The following is a 14,729-nucleotide window of genomic DNA, read 5'->3' on the forward strand; positions in this document are numbered from 1 at the left end:
GCACTGCGTAGAAACGGAAGCCCCCAAAATGTACAAAATGGCATTTTTTCTTCATGTTTGTTGCACAATGAATTTTTTTCCATTTTGCCGTGGATTTTTGGGTAAAATGACTAATATCACTGCAAAGTAAAATTGGTGGCGCAAAAAATAAGCCATAATACAGATTTTTAGGTGTAAAATTGAAAGGGTTATGATTTTTTAAAGGCAAGGAGGAAAAAACGAAAATGCAAAAACGTGAAATCGCTCACTCCTTAAGGGGTTAATAACTCTGATGCTTTTACCTTTTATTCTGATTCCGAGATTGTTTTTTCCTGACATATTCTACTTTAACATAGAGGTACATTTTTGTTGTTACTTGCATCCTTTCTTGGGGAAAAATCACGAAATTTCATGAAAATATTGAAAATTTAGCATTATTCTAACTTTGAGACTCTCTGCTTGTAAGGAAAATGGATATTCCAAATAAATTATATATTGATTCACAAATACAATATGTCTACTTTTATGTTTCCATCATAAAGTTGACATGATTTTACTTTTTGAAGACATTAGAGGGCTTCAAAGTATGGCAGCAATTTTCAAAATGTTCCAGTTGTTTGAAGTGGGTTTAACCCCTTAATGACAATGGACATAAATGTATATCATGGTGCCGTGCTACTTAACGCTCCATAATGTACATTTATGCTCCACCATGACCGCGAGCACTGGACCGGTGCTCGTGTCATGCGCGGCAGGTCCCGGCTGCTGTCAGCAGCCAGGGACCCACCGGTAATGGCAGACATCCGCGATCGCTTGTATGTCCGCCATTAACCCCTCAGATGCCGTGATCAATACAGATCACGGCATCTGCGGCAGTGCGGTACTTTAAATGGATGATCAGATCGCACGCAGCGCTGCCGCGGGGATCCGATCATCCAACATGGCAGCCGGAGGTCCCCTCACCTGGCTCCGTCCTTCTCCCGGGGTCTTCTACAGACCAGAGCAGAAGATGACCGATAACACTGATCAGTGCTATGCCCTATGTATAGCACTGAACATCGTTAGCAATGAAATGATTGCTATAAATAGTTCCCAATAGAGACTAGTAAAGTGTATTAAAAAAAAAAGTTAATTGAACTATCAAAATATATTGTTAATTATCCTGTACGGTGAACGGCGTAAACGTAAAAAAACTAAAAATTACAAAATTGCTGCTTTTTTTTCACATTTTATTCCCCAAAAAAATTTATAAAAAGTAAAAGCGAAGCAAAAGTTCCAATAAAAACTACAGATCACGGTGCAAAAAATGAGCCCCTCATACCGCTCCGTATACGGAAAAATAAGAAAGTTATAGGTGGTCAAATTAGGGCAATTTCAAACATACTAATTTTGTTAAAATAGTTTGAGATTTTTTTTAAGTGGTACAATTATAGAAAAGTATATAACATGGGGATCATTTTAATCGTATTGACCTACAGAATAAAGAAAACGTAATTCTTACCGTAAAGTGCACAGCGTGAAAACAAAACCTTCCAAAATTTGCTAAAGTGCGGTTTTCTTTTCAATTTTCCCACATAAATAATATTTTTTGGGTTGCGCCGTACATTTTATGGTTAAATGAGTGATGTCAATACAAAGTAAAATTGGTGATGCAAAACAAGTCCTCATATGGGTCTGTGGATGGAAATATAAAAGAGTTATGATTATTAGAAGGAGGAAAAAAGGAAAATGCTAAAATAAAATTGGCCTGGTCCTTGAGGGGTTAAGGGGCCTTTCTGTGAGAAATACCCCATACATTACCCCATTATAGAATCTGCACCCCTCAAAGTATTCAATATGACATTCAGAAAGTTTGTTAACCCTTTAGGTGTTGCATAGGAATAGCAGCAAAATCTAAATCTGCATTTTTTACACTAACATGTTCTTGTATTTTTTCATTTTTAAAAGTCGTATAAGGAGAAAAAGACCCCAAAATTTGTAGCCCAATTTCTCTCGAGTATGGAAATACCTCATATGTTGACATCAGGGATGTGGAAATTTTGTAAAAAACTACAGTGACCCCCCCCCCCCCCCCCCCGACCTACGATGGCCCCGACATATGATCAAATTGACATACGATGGCCTCTCAGAGGCCATCGCATGTCGATGTCAGCATCGACATACAATGCTTTTTTTATGTCGGGCCATCGCATTAAGTGCTATCCGGCAGCGCCAAATGCTTAAGCTGCTGCCGGATAGCAGCTTAATGTTCCCCGTGTGGAGCGGTAAGTATTACTTACCCTTCCACGATGCTCCGGGGTGCCCTCCGGGTCCAGCGCTGGTCTTCCGGTGTCTTCTCGGCCCTCTCCGATGACGTCAATACGCTGCTGCGCACGTCATCCAATAGGAATGGCGTACGCAGCGGCGTAATGACGTCGCTACGCAGGCCCAGTAAGGCCTTGCGGAAGACAGCAGAGGACCGGAGAAGACAGCAGAGGACCGGAGAAGACAGTGGAGGACTGGAGAAGACAGTGGAGGACCGGAGAAGACAACGGAGAGCCCAGCGGAGGCCGGGGTCACCATCGGGAGCGGTGGAGACACCATCGCGAGCGACGGGGACAGGTGAGTACAGCTTCCTATACTTTACATTGCACGGATCCCTCAACATACGATGGATTCGACAAACCATGGCTCGTTTGGAATAAATTACCATCGTATGTTGAGGGACGACTGTACTTGTCCACGGGACTAAAACGGAGCAAAATCTACTTGTCCCTCATGACGATCCACTTGTCCGGGCCAATTTTCGCTTTTACACACTCGTTTTTTCCTCCTCGCCCTATAATAGCCATAACTTCCTACTATAATGATACCTTTTAATTGTTCCATAACATATTCTCCGAACCAAAAACAAAAAAATATTGGTGAAGTGAAATTGAAATAGTAAAAGATAATTTAACAAATGTGATTTTCTTTTTTACGCCATTTACCTTGTGGTTGAGCTAACATGTATACTTTAGGTCGTGCTGATTACAGCAATGCCAGATTTGTATAGTTTCCGTCATGTTTTACTAATTAAAAAAATATTCTGAACTTTTTGAATTTTTTTTTTATTGCCATTTTCTGACCCCTGTAGCTTTTTTTCCCCCCGCATATGGGGCTGTATGAGGGCTCATTTTTTGCGCCATAATCTAGTTTTTTGTATCGGTATCATTTTGGTATTGATTTGACTTTTTAATCGCTTTTAACTTTTTTTCTGGGAAATTATAAAAATTGTAATTCTGTGTTTTTTTTATTTGTGATTTACCATAGGGGGATACATAATGTTATATATTTTTTGTGAAATAGTTTTTATTAAGCATTTTTCAAAGTTATACAACAGGCCAGGAGATCCCGGTAAGGGTGATGGTACATAAACAGTAATGAACAGTAGTAACACAAAAACAAAATGGGTGAATAATCGTATATCCTACGCGTATACAATATAGAGGACATCTGCTAGTAAAAAAAAATAAGAAGAACCTTGTGCATAGCTGCGGTAAAAGAGGTAAACAATGGTCTAAGGTGTTGGGGAGAGAAACCTAATGTTACTAAGAACACAAAAATTCACTATTAATCCTTCACAGTGAAGGGGGATTGGAACCAGAGCCGCCACTTGTTGAGAAAGGCAGGGTGAGTGCTGTTCCCGTAGGAGATAATTCTTTCATATACGCACATAGGATTCATTTCTAGTTGGAGGACTGCAAAATCTGGAACTGCCTCCGATTTCCATTTACGGAGCAGAATATTCTTAGCGACAGCACATATTGTACACATGAGGGCTCTACTATTTGGTGGCATATCAGAGATCCCAATGAAAAGAAGGGCCGGTCGCAGGGTCCACACTATTGGCCCAGGGAGAACTTTTCCTAGCAATTCTTTGCAATTTTCCCAATAATGTCGTATTAGGGGACACAACCAAAGTATATGTAGCAAGGATCCCCCACCCCCGCAACCCCTCCAACATCTATCCGAGGCTGAAGGGTACATTAAAGAAAGACGGTCTGGAGTGTAATACCACCGGAATGGGGTTTTGGTGGCAGATTCAGTATGTGAGGTACATTTGAGGTATAAACGCGACATTTTAAATGCCTTTTGCCACTCATCAATTGAATATACAGATTGCAAGTCTTGTTCCCAACTACGCATCAGATGAGTTTTCCCACAGCCAACGTCCCAACATGTCTCTTTAGACGCGCTGTCAGCTTTGACAGTGGCGATCTAAAGGGTTAATAGCCAGCCGCGGCGATCGAGAACTGAGAACAGCTGGGGGCTGCAGAGTACGGGAGCGGTCGGGAGCATGCTCCCTACTCCCCTGTGAGTGCCGCCATGAGGTGCACTGCCGTGCTTATCGGTGGCTTTCAGGTCTGGCCCTGCTTGCCCGAAGCCGGGCTAAGGACCTGAAAAATTCACCTGCCCGGCGCCCGGAACTGCATGTCCCGAGCGTCGGGGCGATAGGAATTCCACATCCCTGAGCAATGTTCCGGTGTGAGGTGCAAAACTGCGCCCTGCGCATTTTTGCGTCAGCCTTTCCCCTCACCTGTCCGGAGATTTCCGAACATACAGCGAGGGAAGGGGGAAGGCAAAGCTGTGCAGGACGCAGTTCTACACCTCCCTCCCCCGCTCCTTGACATAGACTTTGACAGCTGTAAAAATCTACGTCCAGGGGCTGTGTGAGCGGCTGTGCACCTCCCCCGGCAGGAGATGGATTCTCACAGGTCTGCTCCTGGATGTAGATTCTCATGCACCTCCCCCGGCAGGAGAGGGATTCTCACAGGCCTGCTCCTGGATGTAGATTCTCATGCACCTCCCCCGGCAGGAGATGGATTCTCACAGGCCTGCTCCTGGATGTAGATTCTCATGCACCTCCCCCGGCAGGAGATGGATTCTCACAGGCCTGCTCCTGGATGTAGATTCTCATGCACCTCCATTAGGAGGAGAGGGATTCTCACAGGCCTGCTCCTGGACGTAGATTCTCATGCACCTCCCTCGGCGGGAGAGGGATTCTCACAGGCCTGCTCCTGGATGTAGATTCTCATGCACCTCCCCCGGCAGGAGAGGGATTCTCACAGGCCTGCTCCTGGATGTAGATTCTCATGCACCTCCCCCGGCAGGAGATGGATTCTCACAGGCCTGCTCCTGGATGTAGATTCTCATGCACCTTCCTCGGCAGGAGATGGATTCTCACAGGCCTGCTCCTGGATGTAGATTCTCATGCACCTCCCCCGGCAGGAGATGGATTCTCACAGGCCTGCTCCTGGATGTAGATTCTCATGCACCTCCATTAGGAGGAGATGGATTCTCACAGGCCTGCTCCTGGATGTAGATTCTCATGCACCTCCCTCGGCAGCAGATGGATTCTCACAGGCCTGCTCCTGGATGTAGATTCTCATGCACCTCCCCCGGCAGGAGATGGATTCTCACAGGCCTGCTCCTGGATGTAGATTCTCATGCACCTCCCCCGGCAGGAGATGGATTCTCACAGGCCTGCTCCTGGATGTAGATTCTCATGCACCTCCCCCGGCAGGAGATGGATTCTCACAGGCCTGCTCCTGGATGTAGATTCTCATGCACCTCCCCCGGCAGGAGATGGATTCTCACAGGCCTGCTCCTGGATGTAGATTCTCATGCACCTCCATTAGGAGGAGATGGATTCTCACAGGCCTGCTCCTGGATGTAGATTCTCATGCACCTCCCCCGGCAGGAGATGGATTCTCACAGGCCTGCTCCTGGATGTAGATTCTCATGCATCTCCCTCGGCAGGAGAGGGATTCTCACAGGCCTGCTCCTGGATGTAGATTCTCATGCACCTCCCCCGGCAGGAGAGGGATTCTCACAGGCCTGCTCCTGGATGTAGATTCTCATGCACCTCCCCCGGCAGGAGATGGATTCTCACAGGCCTGCTCCTGGATGTAGATTCTCATGCACCTCCCCCGGCAGGAGATGGATTCTCACAGGCCTGCTCCTGGATGTAGATTCTCATGCACCTCCCCCGGCAGGAGAGGGATTCTCACAGGCCTGCTCCTGGATGTAGATTCTCATGCACCTCCCCCGGCAGGAGATGGATTCTCACAGGCCTGCTCCTGGACGTAGATTCTCATGCACCTCGCCCGGCAGGAGAGGGATTCTCACAGGCCTGCTCTTGGATGTAGATTCTCATGCACCTCCCCCGGCAGGAGATGGATTCTCACAGGCCTGCTCCTGGATGTAGATTCTCATGCACCTCCCCCGGCAGGAGAGGGATTCTCACAGGCCTGCTCCTGGATGTAGATTCTCATGCACCTCCCCCGGCAGGAGATGGATTCTCACAGGCCTGCTCCTGGATGTAGATTCTCATGCACCTTCCTCGGCAGGAGATGGATTCTCACAGGCCTGCTCCTGGATGTAGATTCTCATGCACCTCCCCCGGCAGGAGATGGATTCTCACAGGCCTGCTCCTGGATGTAGATTCTCATGCACCTCCATTAGGAGGAGATGGATTCTCACAGGCCTGCTCCTGGATGTAGATTCTCATGCACCTCCATTAGGAGGAGATGGATTCTCACAGGCCTGCTCCTGTATGTAGATTCTCATGCACCTCCCCCGGCAGGAGATGGATTCTCACAGGCCTGCTGCTGGATGTAGATTCTCATGCACCTCCCTCGGCAGGAGATGGATTCTCACAGGCCTGCTCCTGGATGTAGATTCTCATGCACCTCCCCCGGCAGGAGATGGATTCTCACAGGCCTGCTCCTGGATGTAGATTCTCATGCACCTCCATTAGGAGGAGATGGATTCTCACAGGCCTGCTCCTGGATGTAGATTCTCATGCACCTCCCTCGGCAGCAGATGGATTCTCACAGGCCTGCTCCTGGATGTAGATTCTCATGCACCTCCCCCGGCAGGAGATGGATTCTCACAGGCCTGCTCCTGGATGTAGATTCTCATGCACCTCCCCCGGCAGGAGATGGATTCTCACAGGCCTGCTCCTGGATGTAGATTCTCATGCACCTCCCCCGGCAGGAGATGGATTCTCACAGGCCTGCTCCTGGATGTAGATTCTCATGCACCTCCCCCGGCAGGAGATGGATTCTCACAGGCCTGCTCCTGGATGTAGATTCTCATGCACCTCCCCCGGCAGGAGATGGATTCTCACAGGCCTGCTCCTGGATGTAGATTCTCATGCACCTCCCCCGGCAGGAGATGGATTCTCACAGGCCTGCTCCTGGATGTAGATTCTCATGCACCTCCATTAGGAGGAGATGGATTCTCACAGGCCTGCTCCTGGATGTAGATTCTCATGCACCTCCCCCGGCAGGAGATGGATTCTCACAGGCCTGCTCCTGGATGTAGATTCTCATGCATCTCCCTCGGCAGGAGAGGGATTCTCACAGGCCTGCTCCTGGATGTAGATTCTCATGCACCTCCCCCGGCAGGAGAGGGATTCTCACAGGCCTGCTCCTGGATGTAGATTCTCATGCACCTCCCCCGGCAGGAGATGGATTCTCACAGGCCTGCTCCTGGATGTAGATTCTCATGCACCTCCCCCGGCAGGAGATGGATTCTCACAGGCCTGCTCCTGGATGTAGATTCTCATGCACCTCCCTCGGCAGGAGAGGGATTCTCACAGGCCTGCTCCTGGATGTAGATTCTCATGCACCTCCCTCGGCAGGAGATGGATTCTCACAGGCCTGCTCCTGGGTGTAGATTCTCATGCACCTCCATTAGGAGGAGAGGGATTCTCACAGGCCTGCTCCTGGATGTAGATTCTCATGCACCTCCCTCGGCAGGAGATGGATTCTCACAGGCCTGCTCCTGGATGTAGATTCTCATGCACCTCCCCCGGCAGGAGATGGATTCTCACAGGCCTGCTCCTGGATGTAGATTCTCATGCACCTCTCTCTGCAGGAGAGGGATTCTCACAGGCCTGCTCCTGGATGTAGATTCTCATGCACCTCCCCCAGCAGGAGAGGGATTCTCACAGGCCTGCTCCTGGGTGTAGATTCTCATGCACCTCCATTAGGAGGAGAGGGATTCTCACAGGCCTGCTCCTGGATGTAGATTCTCATGCACCTCCCCCGGCAGGAGAGGGATTCTCACAGGCCTGCTCCTGGATGTAGATTCTCATGCACCTCCCCCGGCAGGAGATGGATTCTCACAGGCCTGCTCCTGGATGTAAATTCTCATGCACCTCCCCTGGCAGGAGAGGGATTCTCACAGGCCTGCTCCTGGATGTAGATTCTCATGCACCTCCCCCGGCAGGAGATGGATTCTCACAGGCCTGCTCCTGGATGTAGATTCTCATGCACCTCCCCCGGCAGGAGAGGGATTCTCACAGGCCTGCTCCTGGATGTAGATTCTCATGCACCTCCCCCGGCAGGAGATGGATTCTCACAGGCCTGCTCCTGGGTGTAGATTCTCATGCACCTCCCCCGGCAGCAGATGGATTCTCACAGGCCTGCTCCTGGATGTAGATTCTCATGCACCTCCATTAGGAGGAGAGGGATTCTCACAGGCCTGCTCCTGGGTGTAGATTGTCATGCACCTCCCCCGGCAGGAGATGGATTCTCACAGGCCTGCTCCTGGATGTAGATTCTCATGCACCTCCATTAGGAGGAGAGGGATTCTCACAGGCCTGCTCCTGTATGTAGATTCTCATGCACCTCCCCCGGCAGGAGATGGATTCTCACAGGCCTGCTGCTGGATGTAGATTCTCATGCACCTCCATTAGGAGGAGATGGATTCTCACAGGCCTGCTCCTGGATGTAGATTCTCATGCACCTCCCTCGGCAGCAGATGGATTCTCACAGGCCTGCTCCTGGATGTAGATTCTCATGCACCTCCCCCGGCAGGAGATGGATTCTCACAGGCCTGCTCCTGGATGTAGATTCTCATGCACCTCCCCCGGCAGGAGATGGATTCTCACAGGCCTGCTCCTGGATGTAGATTCTCATGCACCTCCCCCGGCAGGAGATGGATTCTCACAGGCCTGCTCCTGGATGTAGATTCTCATGCACCTCCCCCGGCAGGAGATGGATTCTCACAGGCCTGCTCCTGGATGTAGATTTTCATGCACCTCCCCCGGCAGGAGAGGGATTCTCACAGGCCTGCTCCTGGATGTAGATTCTCATGCACCTCCCTCGGCAGGAGATGGATTCTCACAGGCCTGCTCCTGGATGTAGATTCTCATGCACCTCCCCCGGCAGCAGATGGATTCTCACAGGCCTGCTCCTGGATGTAGATTCTCATGCACCTCCCCCGGCAGGAGAGGGATTCTCACAGGCCTGCTCCTGGATGTAGATTCTCATGCACCTCCCCCGGTAGGAGATGGATTCTCACAGGCCTGCTCCTGGATGTAGATTCTCATGCACCTCCCCCGGCAGGAGAGGGATTCTCACAGGCCTGCTCCTGGATGTAGATTCTCATGCACCTCCCCCGGCAGGAGATGGATTCTCACAGGCCTGCTCCTGGATGTAGATTTTCATGCACCTCCTTTAGGAGGAGAGGGATTCTCACAGGCCTGCTCCTGGATGTAGATTCTCATGCACCTCCCCCGGCAGGAGAGGGATTCTCACAGGCCTGCTCCTGGATGTAGATTCTCATGCACCTCCCCCGGCAGGAGATGGATTCTCACAGGCCTGCTCCTGGATGTAGATATTCATGCACCTCCCCCGGCAGGAGATGGATTCTCACAGGCCTGCTCCTGGATGTAGATTCTCATGCACCTCCCTCGGCAGGAGATGGATTCTCACAGGCCTGCTCCTGGATGTAGATTCTCATGCACCTCCCCTGGCAGGAGATGGATTCTCACAGGCCTGCTCCTGCATGTAGATTCTCATGCACCTCCTTTAGGAGGAGAGGGATTCTCACAGCCCCCTGGACGTAGATTTTCACAGCTGTCAAAAGCGGGGAGGGAGGTGTAGAACGGGGGATGATTTTTGGGGAAAACACAGGTTTGCACGGGCAGAGCAGGAGGAGAGAGGAGGTACATATGACTACCTCCTCGCAGCCCATGGAAACCTGCGTCCGGAGAATTCAGGCTGGGCTGAGAAGGGGAGATGAGGAGGGAGTCATATGTACCTGATCTCTCCCCCTGCTCTGCCCGTGCAAACCTGCGTTCTCTGAGGTGGAGCAGAGGGAGGAGAGATAAGGGAGGCGCGTATCTCTCCGCTCTGTCTTCGCTCTTCCCTCCCCCCAGCTCTAGTTTCAGAAATCTGAGGGGAGGAGCAGAAGCAAGTTTACATGGGGCGCAAGTTTGCACCTCACACCAAATTGGCTTCTCACGAAGGAATCACACGGATGTGATCCATTATTATGTCAGCCCGAAGCCTTTGTCACTGCCAGGACTCTGCTATTGATACAACCTGTCTATGGTCGGAACTAATGGGTCAGTGCAGTATTTATGCTGCATTCATTTGTATGAGCCATCGAATGGCTAAACCCCCTCCTCAATAATAATTTTTTTTTTGTAATTGTTATTGAAAAGCAGTAAAGCATAAAGAAAACTATGTAAATTATATATCGTTGTGATCGTAGTCACCTGAAAAATAATTTTACCACACACTGAATGAAGGGTGTCATAACAACGAAAGATCGGGCCCACAACAAACAAGCTCTCAAATTATGTAAAAATATAAGAGTTATGTCTCTGAGGAGAGGGGGGAAAAATATAATGCAAAAGCTTAAAATTATCTGGGATGTTAAGGGTTAATACTGATAATAAAATCTGTGTTATTTTCTGCAGATTCTTGTACCAGGAGATCAGAGGAGAATCTTATATCTTCAGATTATAAAGCAGATAATGATATCACACAAGATACATATGAAGAACATTCCATTATCCCAGATACACCCTCAGCCCTTCACAGCCAAGATCTGTCATCTCATCCTTATATACAGGTCCTGTCTTCTCACTCATCACAGAAAGGTCACAGAAGGGGTGTTGGAAATCAACGAGCTCATACAGGAAGGAAACCATATTCATGCTCAGAATGTGGGAAATGTTTTGCTAAGAAATCACATCTTGTTCAACATCGAAGAATTCACACAGGGGAGAAACCATTTTCATGTTTAGAATGTGAGAAATGTTTTACTGACAAATCACATCTTGTTAAACATAAAAGAACTCACACAGGAGAGAAGCCATTTTCATGTTCAGAATGTGGGAAATGTTTTACTGACAAATCAGATCTTGTTAAACATCAAAGAACTCACACAGGGGAGAAGCCATTTCCATGTTCAGAATGTTAAGGTCTTTGGGTTTGGAAACTTTAGTTTGTAACTGGATTGAACACTGGCTCATGGATCGTACCCAGAGAGTGGTGGTCAATGATTCGTACTCTGATTGGTCCCCGGTTATTAGTGGTGTATCCCAAGGTTCAGTACTGGGCCCGCTGCTGTTTAATTTATTTATCAATGATATAGAGGATGGTATTAACAGCTCTGTTTCTATCTTTGCAGATGACACCAAGCTTTGTAGCAAGGTACAGTCTATAGAGGATGTGCATAAGTTACAAGATGACTTGGATAGACTAAGTGTCTGGGCATCTACTTGGCAAATGAGGTTCAATGTGGATAAATGTAAAGTTATGCATCTGGGTACTAATAACCTGCAGCGTCGTATGTCTTAGGGAGGCTGTGTATATAGAGGGGGGCTGTGCATATAGAGGGGGGGCTGTGTATATAGAGGGGGGCTGTGTATATAGAGGGGGGCTGTGTATACTAATAACCTGCAGCATCGTATGTCTTAGGGGGGATTAAACTGGCAGAGTCACTGGTAGAGAAGGATCTGGGTGACTTGTAGATCACAGACTACAGAATAGCACAATGTCAGGCAGCTGCTTCTAAAGCCGGCAGGATATTGTCATGTATAAAAAGAGGCATGGACTCAAGGGATAGGGACATAATACTCCCCCTTTATAAAGCATTGGTACAGTCTATAGTGTATAATACTCGCCCTTTATAAAGCATTGGTACGGCCTCACCTGGAATATGCTGTTCAGTTTTGGGCACCTGTCCATAAAAGGGACATTGCGGAGTTGGAAAGGGTGCAGAGACGCGCGACTAAACTAATATGGGGCATGGAACATCTTAGCTATGAGGAGCGATTAAAGGAGTTACAATTGTTTAGTCTTGAGAAGAGACGTTTAAGGGGGGGATATGATAAACGTATATAAGTATATTAATGGCCCATACAAAAAATATGGAGAAAAACTGTTCCAGGTTAAACCCCCCCAAAGGACGAGGGGGCACTCCCTCCGTCTGGAGAAGAAAAAGTTTAGTCTCAAGGGGCGACACACCTTCTTTACCGTGAGGACTGTGAATTTATGGAACGGTCTACCTCAGGAACTGGTCACAACTGGTCACTGGTTGAACTTGATGGACATATGTCTTTTTTCGACCGTACTAACTATGTAACTATAAACAACAACAAAAAACGTGGTTTCAAATGGCTGGAGGTGCTCAACCCCAAATGCAGTTGTGCATTTATACTGGGGGAGCAGATCCTGCCCTTGTAGTCCGTTGCTGGGGTGACCCCAGCATAAAAATGCATACAATGGAGGATGCCTGCAGCGGACTACAAGTGCCACAATAGAATCCTACACCAGATAAACGGTATGGATGTGTAACAATTAGAATAATACAATACAGAAATGTGGGTGCACTACTGTGGTAGATGTATACAGTGACATTGGCTAATCCCTCAACACTGATGTTAAAATTGAGACATTCGCCAGTATATCCTTATATTAAGGACACACCAGAGCCCGCACACCAACGCCAAGGTTTCTCAGATGGCACGGGACCTAACGCTAAACCTACCTGTGCGTGATAAGCAAAAACCAGGGGCCAGTGGGCAATTACAGCAGCACTAGGTCGACATGTAGCCTGCTCCCAGTTCCCTCCAGCGTGATTAAGCACACATACAATGGAAGGGGGAGAGAGGCTACAAGCCCCACCCAAGTTGGCTGATATAGGTGCATGGCCTCACAGGTGCAACCCTAATGCTGCCAGGAAAGTGTTCAAGGCGCATTACATATGGAGTTTACACACCTCCACGTATAAATTTACAAACAACAACAAAAAACGTGGTCTCAAATAGCTGGAGGTGTTCAACCCCAAATGCAGTTGTGCATTTATACTGGGGGAGCAGATCCTGCCCTTGTAGTCCGTTGCTAGGGGCGATCCCCAGCATAAAAATGCATACAATGGAGGATGCCTGCAGCGGACTACAAGTGCCACAATAGAATCCTACACCAGATAAACGGTGTGGATGTGTAACAATTAGAATAATACAATACAGAAATTTAGGTCCCAACTTGGGTGGGGCTTGTAGCCTCTCTCCCCCCTTCCATTGTATGTGTGCTCAGTCACGCTGGAGGGAACTGGGAGCAGTCTACATGTCGACCTAGTGCTGCTGTAATTGCCCACTGGCCCCTGGTTTTTGCTTATTACGCACAGGTAGGTTAGCGTTAGGTCCCGTGCCATCTGAGAAACCTTGGCGTTGGTGTGCGGGCTCTGGTGTGTCCTTTATATAAGGATACACTGGCGAATGTCTCAATTTTAACATCAGTGTTGAGGGATTAGCCAATGTCACTGTATACATCTACCACAGTAGTGCACCTACATTTCTGTATTGTAACTATGTAACTATGTAATGTGGAAAATGTTTTACTGGGAAAACAAATCTTGTTCTACATCAAAGAACTCACACAGGGGAGAAGCCGTTTTCATGCTCTGAATGTGGAAAATATTTTACTCAGCAATCACATCTTCTTAAGCATCACAGAACTCACAAAGGAGAGAAGCCATTTTCATGTTCAGAATGTGGAAAATGTTTTACTGAGAAATCAATTCTTGTTCAACATCAAAAAGCTCACACAGGGGAAAAGCCATTTTCATGTTCAGAATGTGAAAAATGGTTTACTGACAAATCAAGTCTTGTTAAACATAAGCGAACTCACACAGGGGAGAAACCATATTCATGTTCAGTGTGTGGGAAATGTTTTTCTGACAAATCAAATCTGGTTAAACATGAAAGAACTCATACAGGGGAGAAGCCATTTTCATGTTCAGAATGTGGAACATTTTTTAATGACATATCAAGTTTTGTTATACATATTAAAATTCACACAGAGGAGAAGCCATTTTTCTGTGCAGAGTGTGGGAAAGGTTTTATTGTGAAATCAAATCTTGTTCAACATCAAAGAACTCACACAGGGGTGAAGCCATTTTCATGTGCAGAATGTGGGAAATGTTTTACTCAGCATTCACATCTTGTTAAACATCAAAGAACTCACACAGGAGAGAAGCCATTTGCATGCACAGAATGTGGGAAATGTTTTACTCAGCAATCACATCTTGTTAAGCATCACAGAACTCACACAGGAGAGAAGCCAATTCAGAGCAGTAAATGATGCAGATAACACATCTATATATTCACCATGTACATAGGATATCTGACATTTATACATATATCATATACTGCATCTCCAAACTTGTTACCAATTGTTAATAAAAGTTTTCTTTCTTATATGATTTATTATTCTTATAATCATCTCCGCACACTGGACTTATAATAAATGTAATATTGTCCCTGCCGTTGTATATAGGGAATGTAACGCGTCAGTGTTGTCCCCGCCCCCTTCTCATTATGATTATAGAGACTTTAATTCAAGGCATCAGACAGGATCCGCGCGTCTCCCTTGAAGATCGTCTCTTCTGAACATAAGACGCTGCAGATACTTTTATTT

General features: G+C 47.5%; 1 protein-coding gene across 1 annotated transcript in view; it reads left to right on the top strand.

Moving 5' to 3' along the window:
* LOC130298074 (oocyte zinc finger protein XlCOF7.1-like) overlaps nucleotides 1-14,418 on the top strand; it is a 32,053-nt gene extending 17,635 nt beyond the window's left edge. Inside the window, exons 8-9 of the mRNA XM_056550970.1 lie at nucleotides 10,943-11,218; nucleotides 13,633-14,418. Coding sequence (XP_056406945.1) covers nucleotides 10,943-11,218; nucleotides 13,633-14,393 — 1,037 coding nt within the window. The 3' untranslated portion in view covers nucleotides 14,394-14,418. The remainder of the gene's footprint in view (nucleotides 1-10,942; nucleotides 11,219-13,632) is intronic.
* Nucleotides 14,419-14,729: the final 311 nt, after the last annotated feature.

This window comes from Hyla sarda (genome assembly GCF_029499605.1).
Source record: "Hyla sarda isolate aHylSar1 chromosome 1 unlocalized genomic scaffold, aHylSar1.hap1 SUPER_1_unloc_2, whole genome shotgun sequence".
Lineage (NCBI taxonomy): Eukaryota > Metazoa > Chordata > Amphibia > Anura > Hylidae > Hyla > Hyla sarda.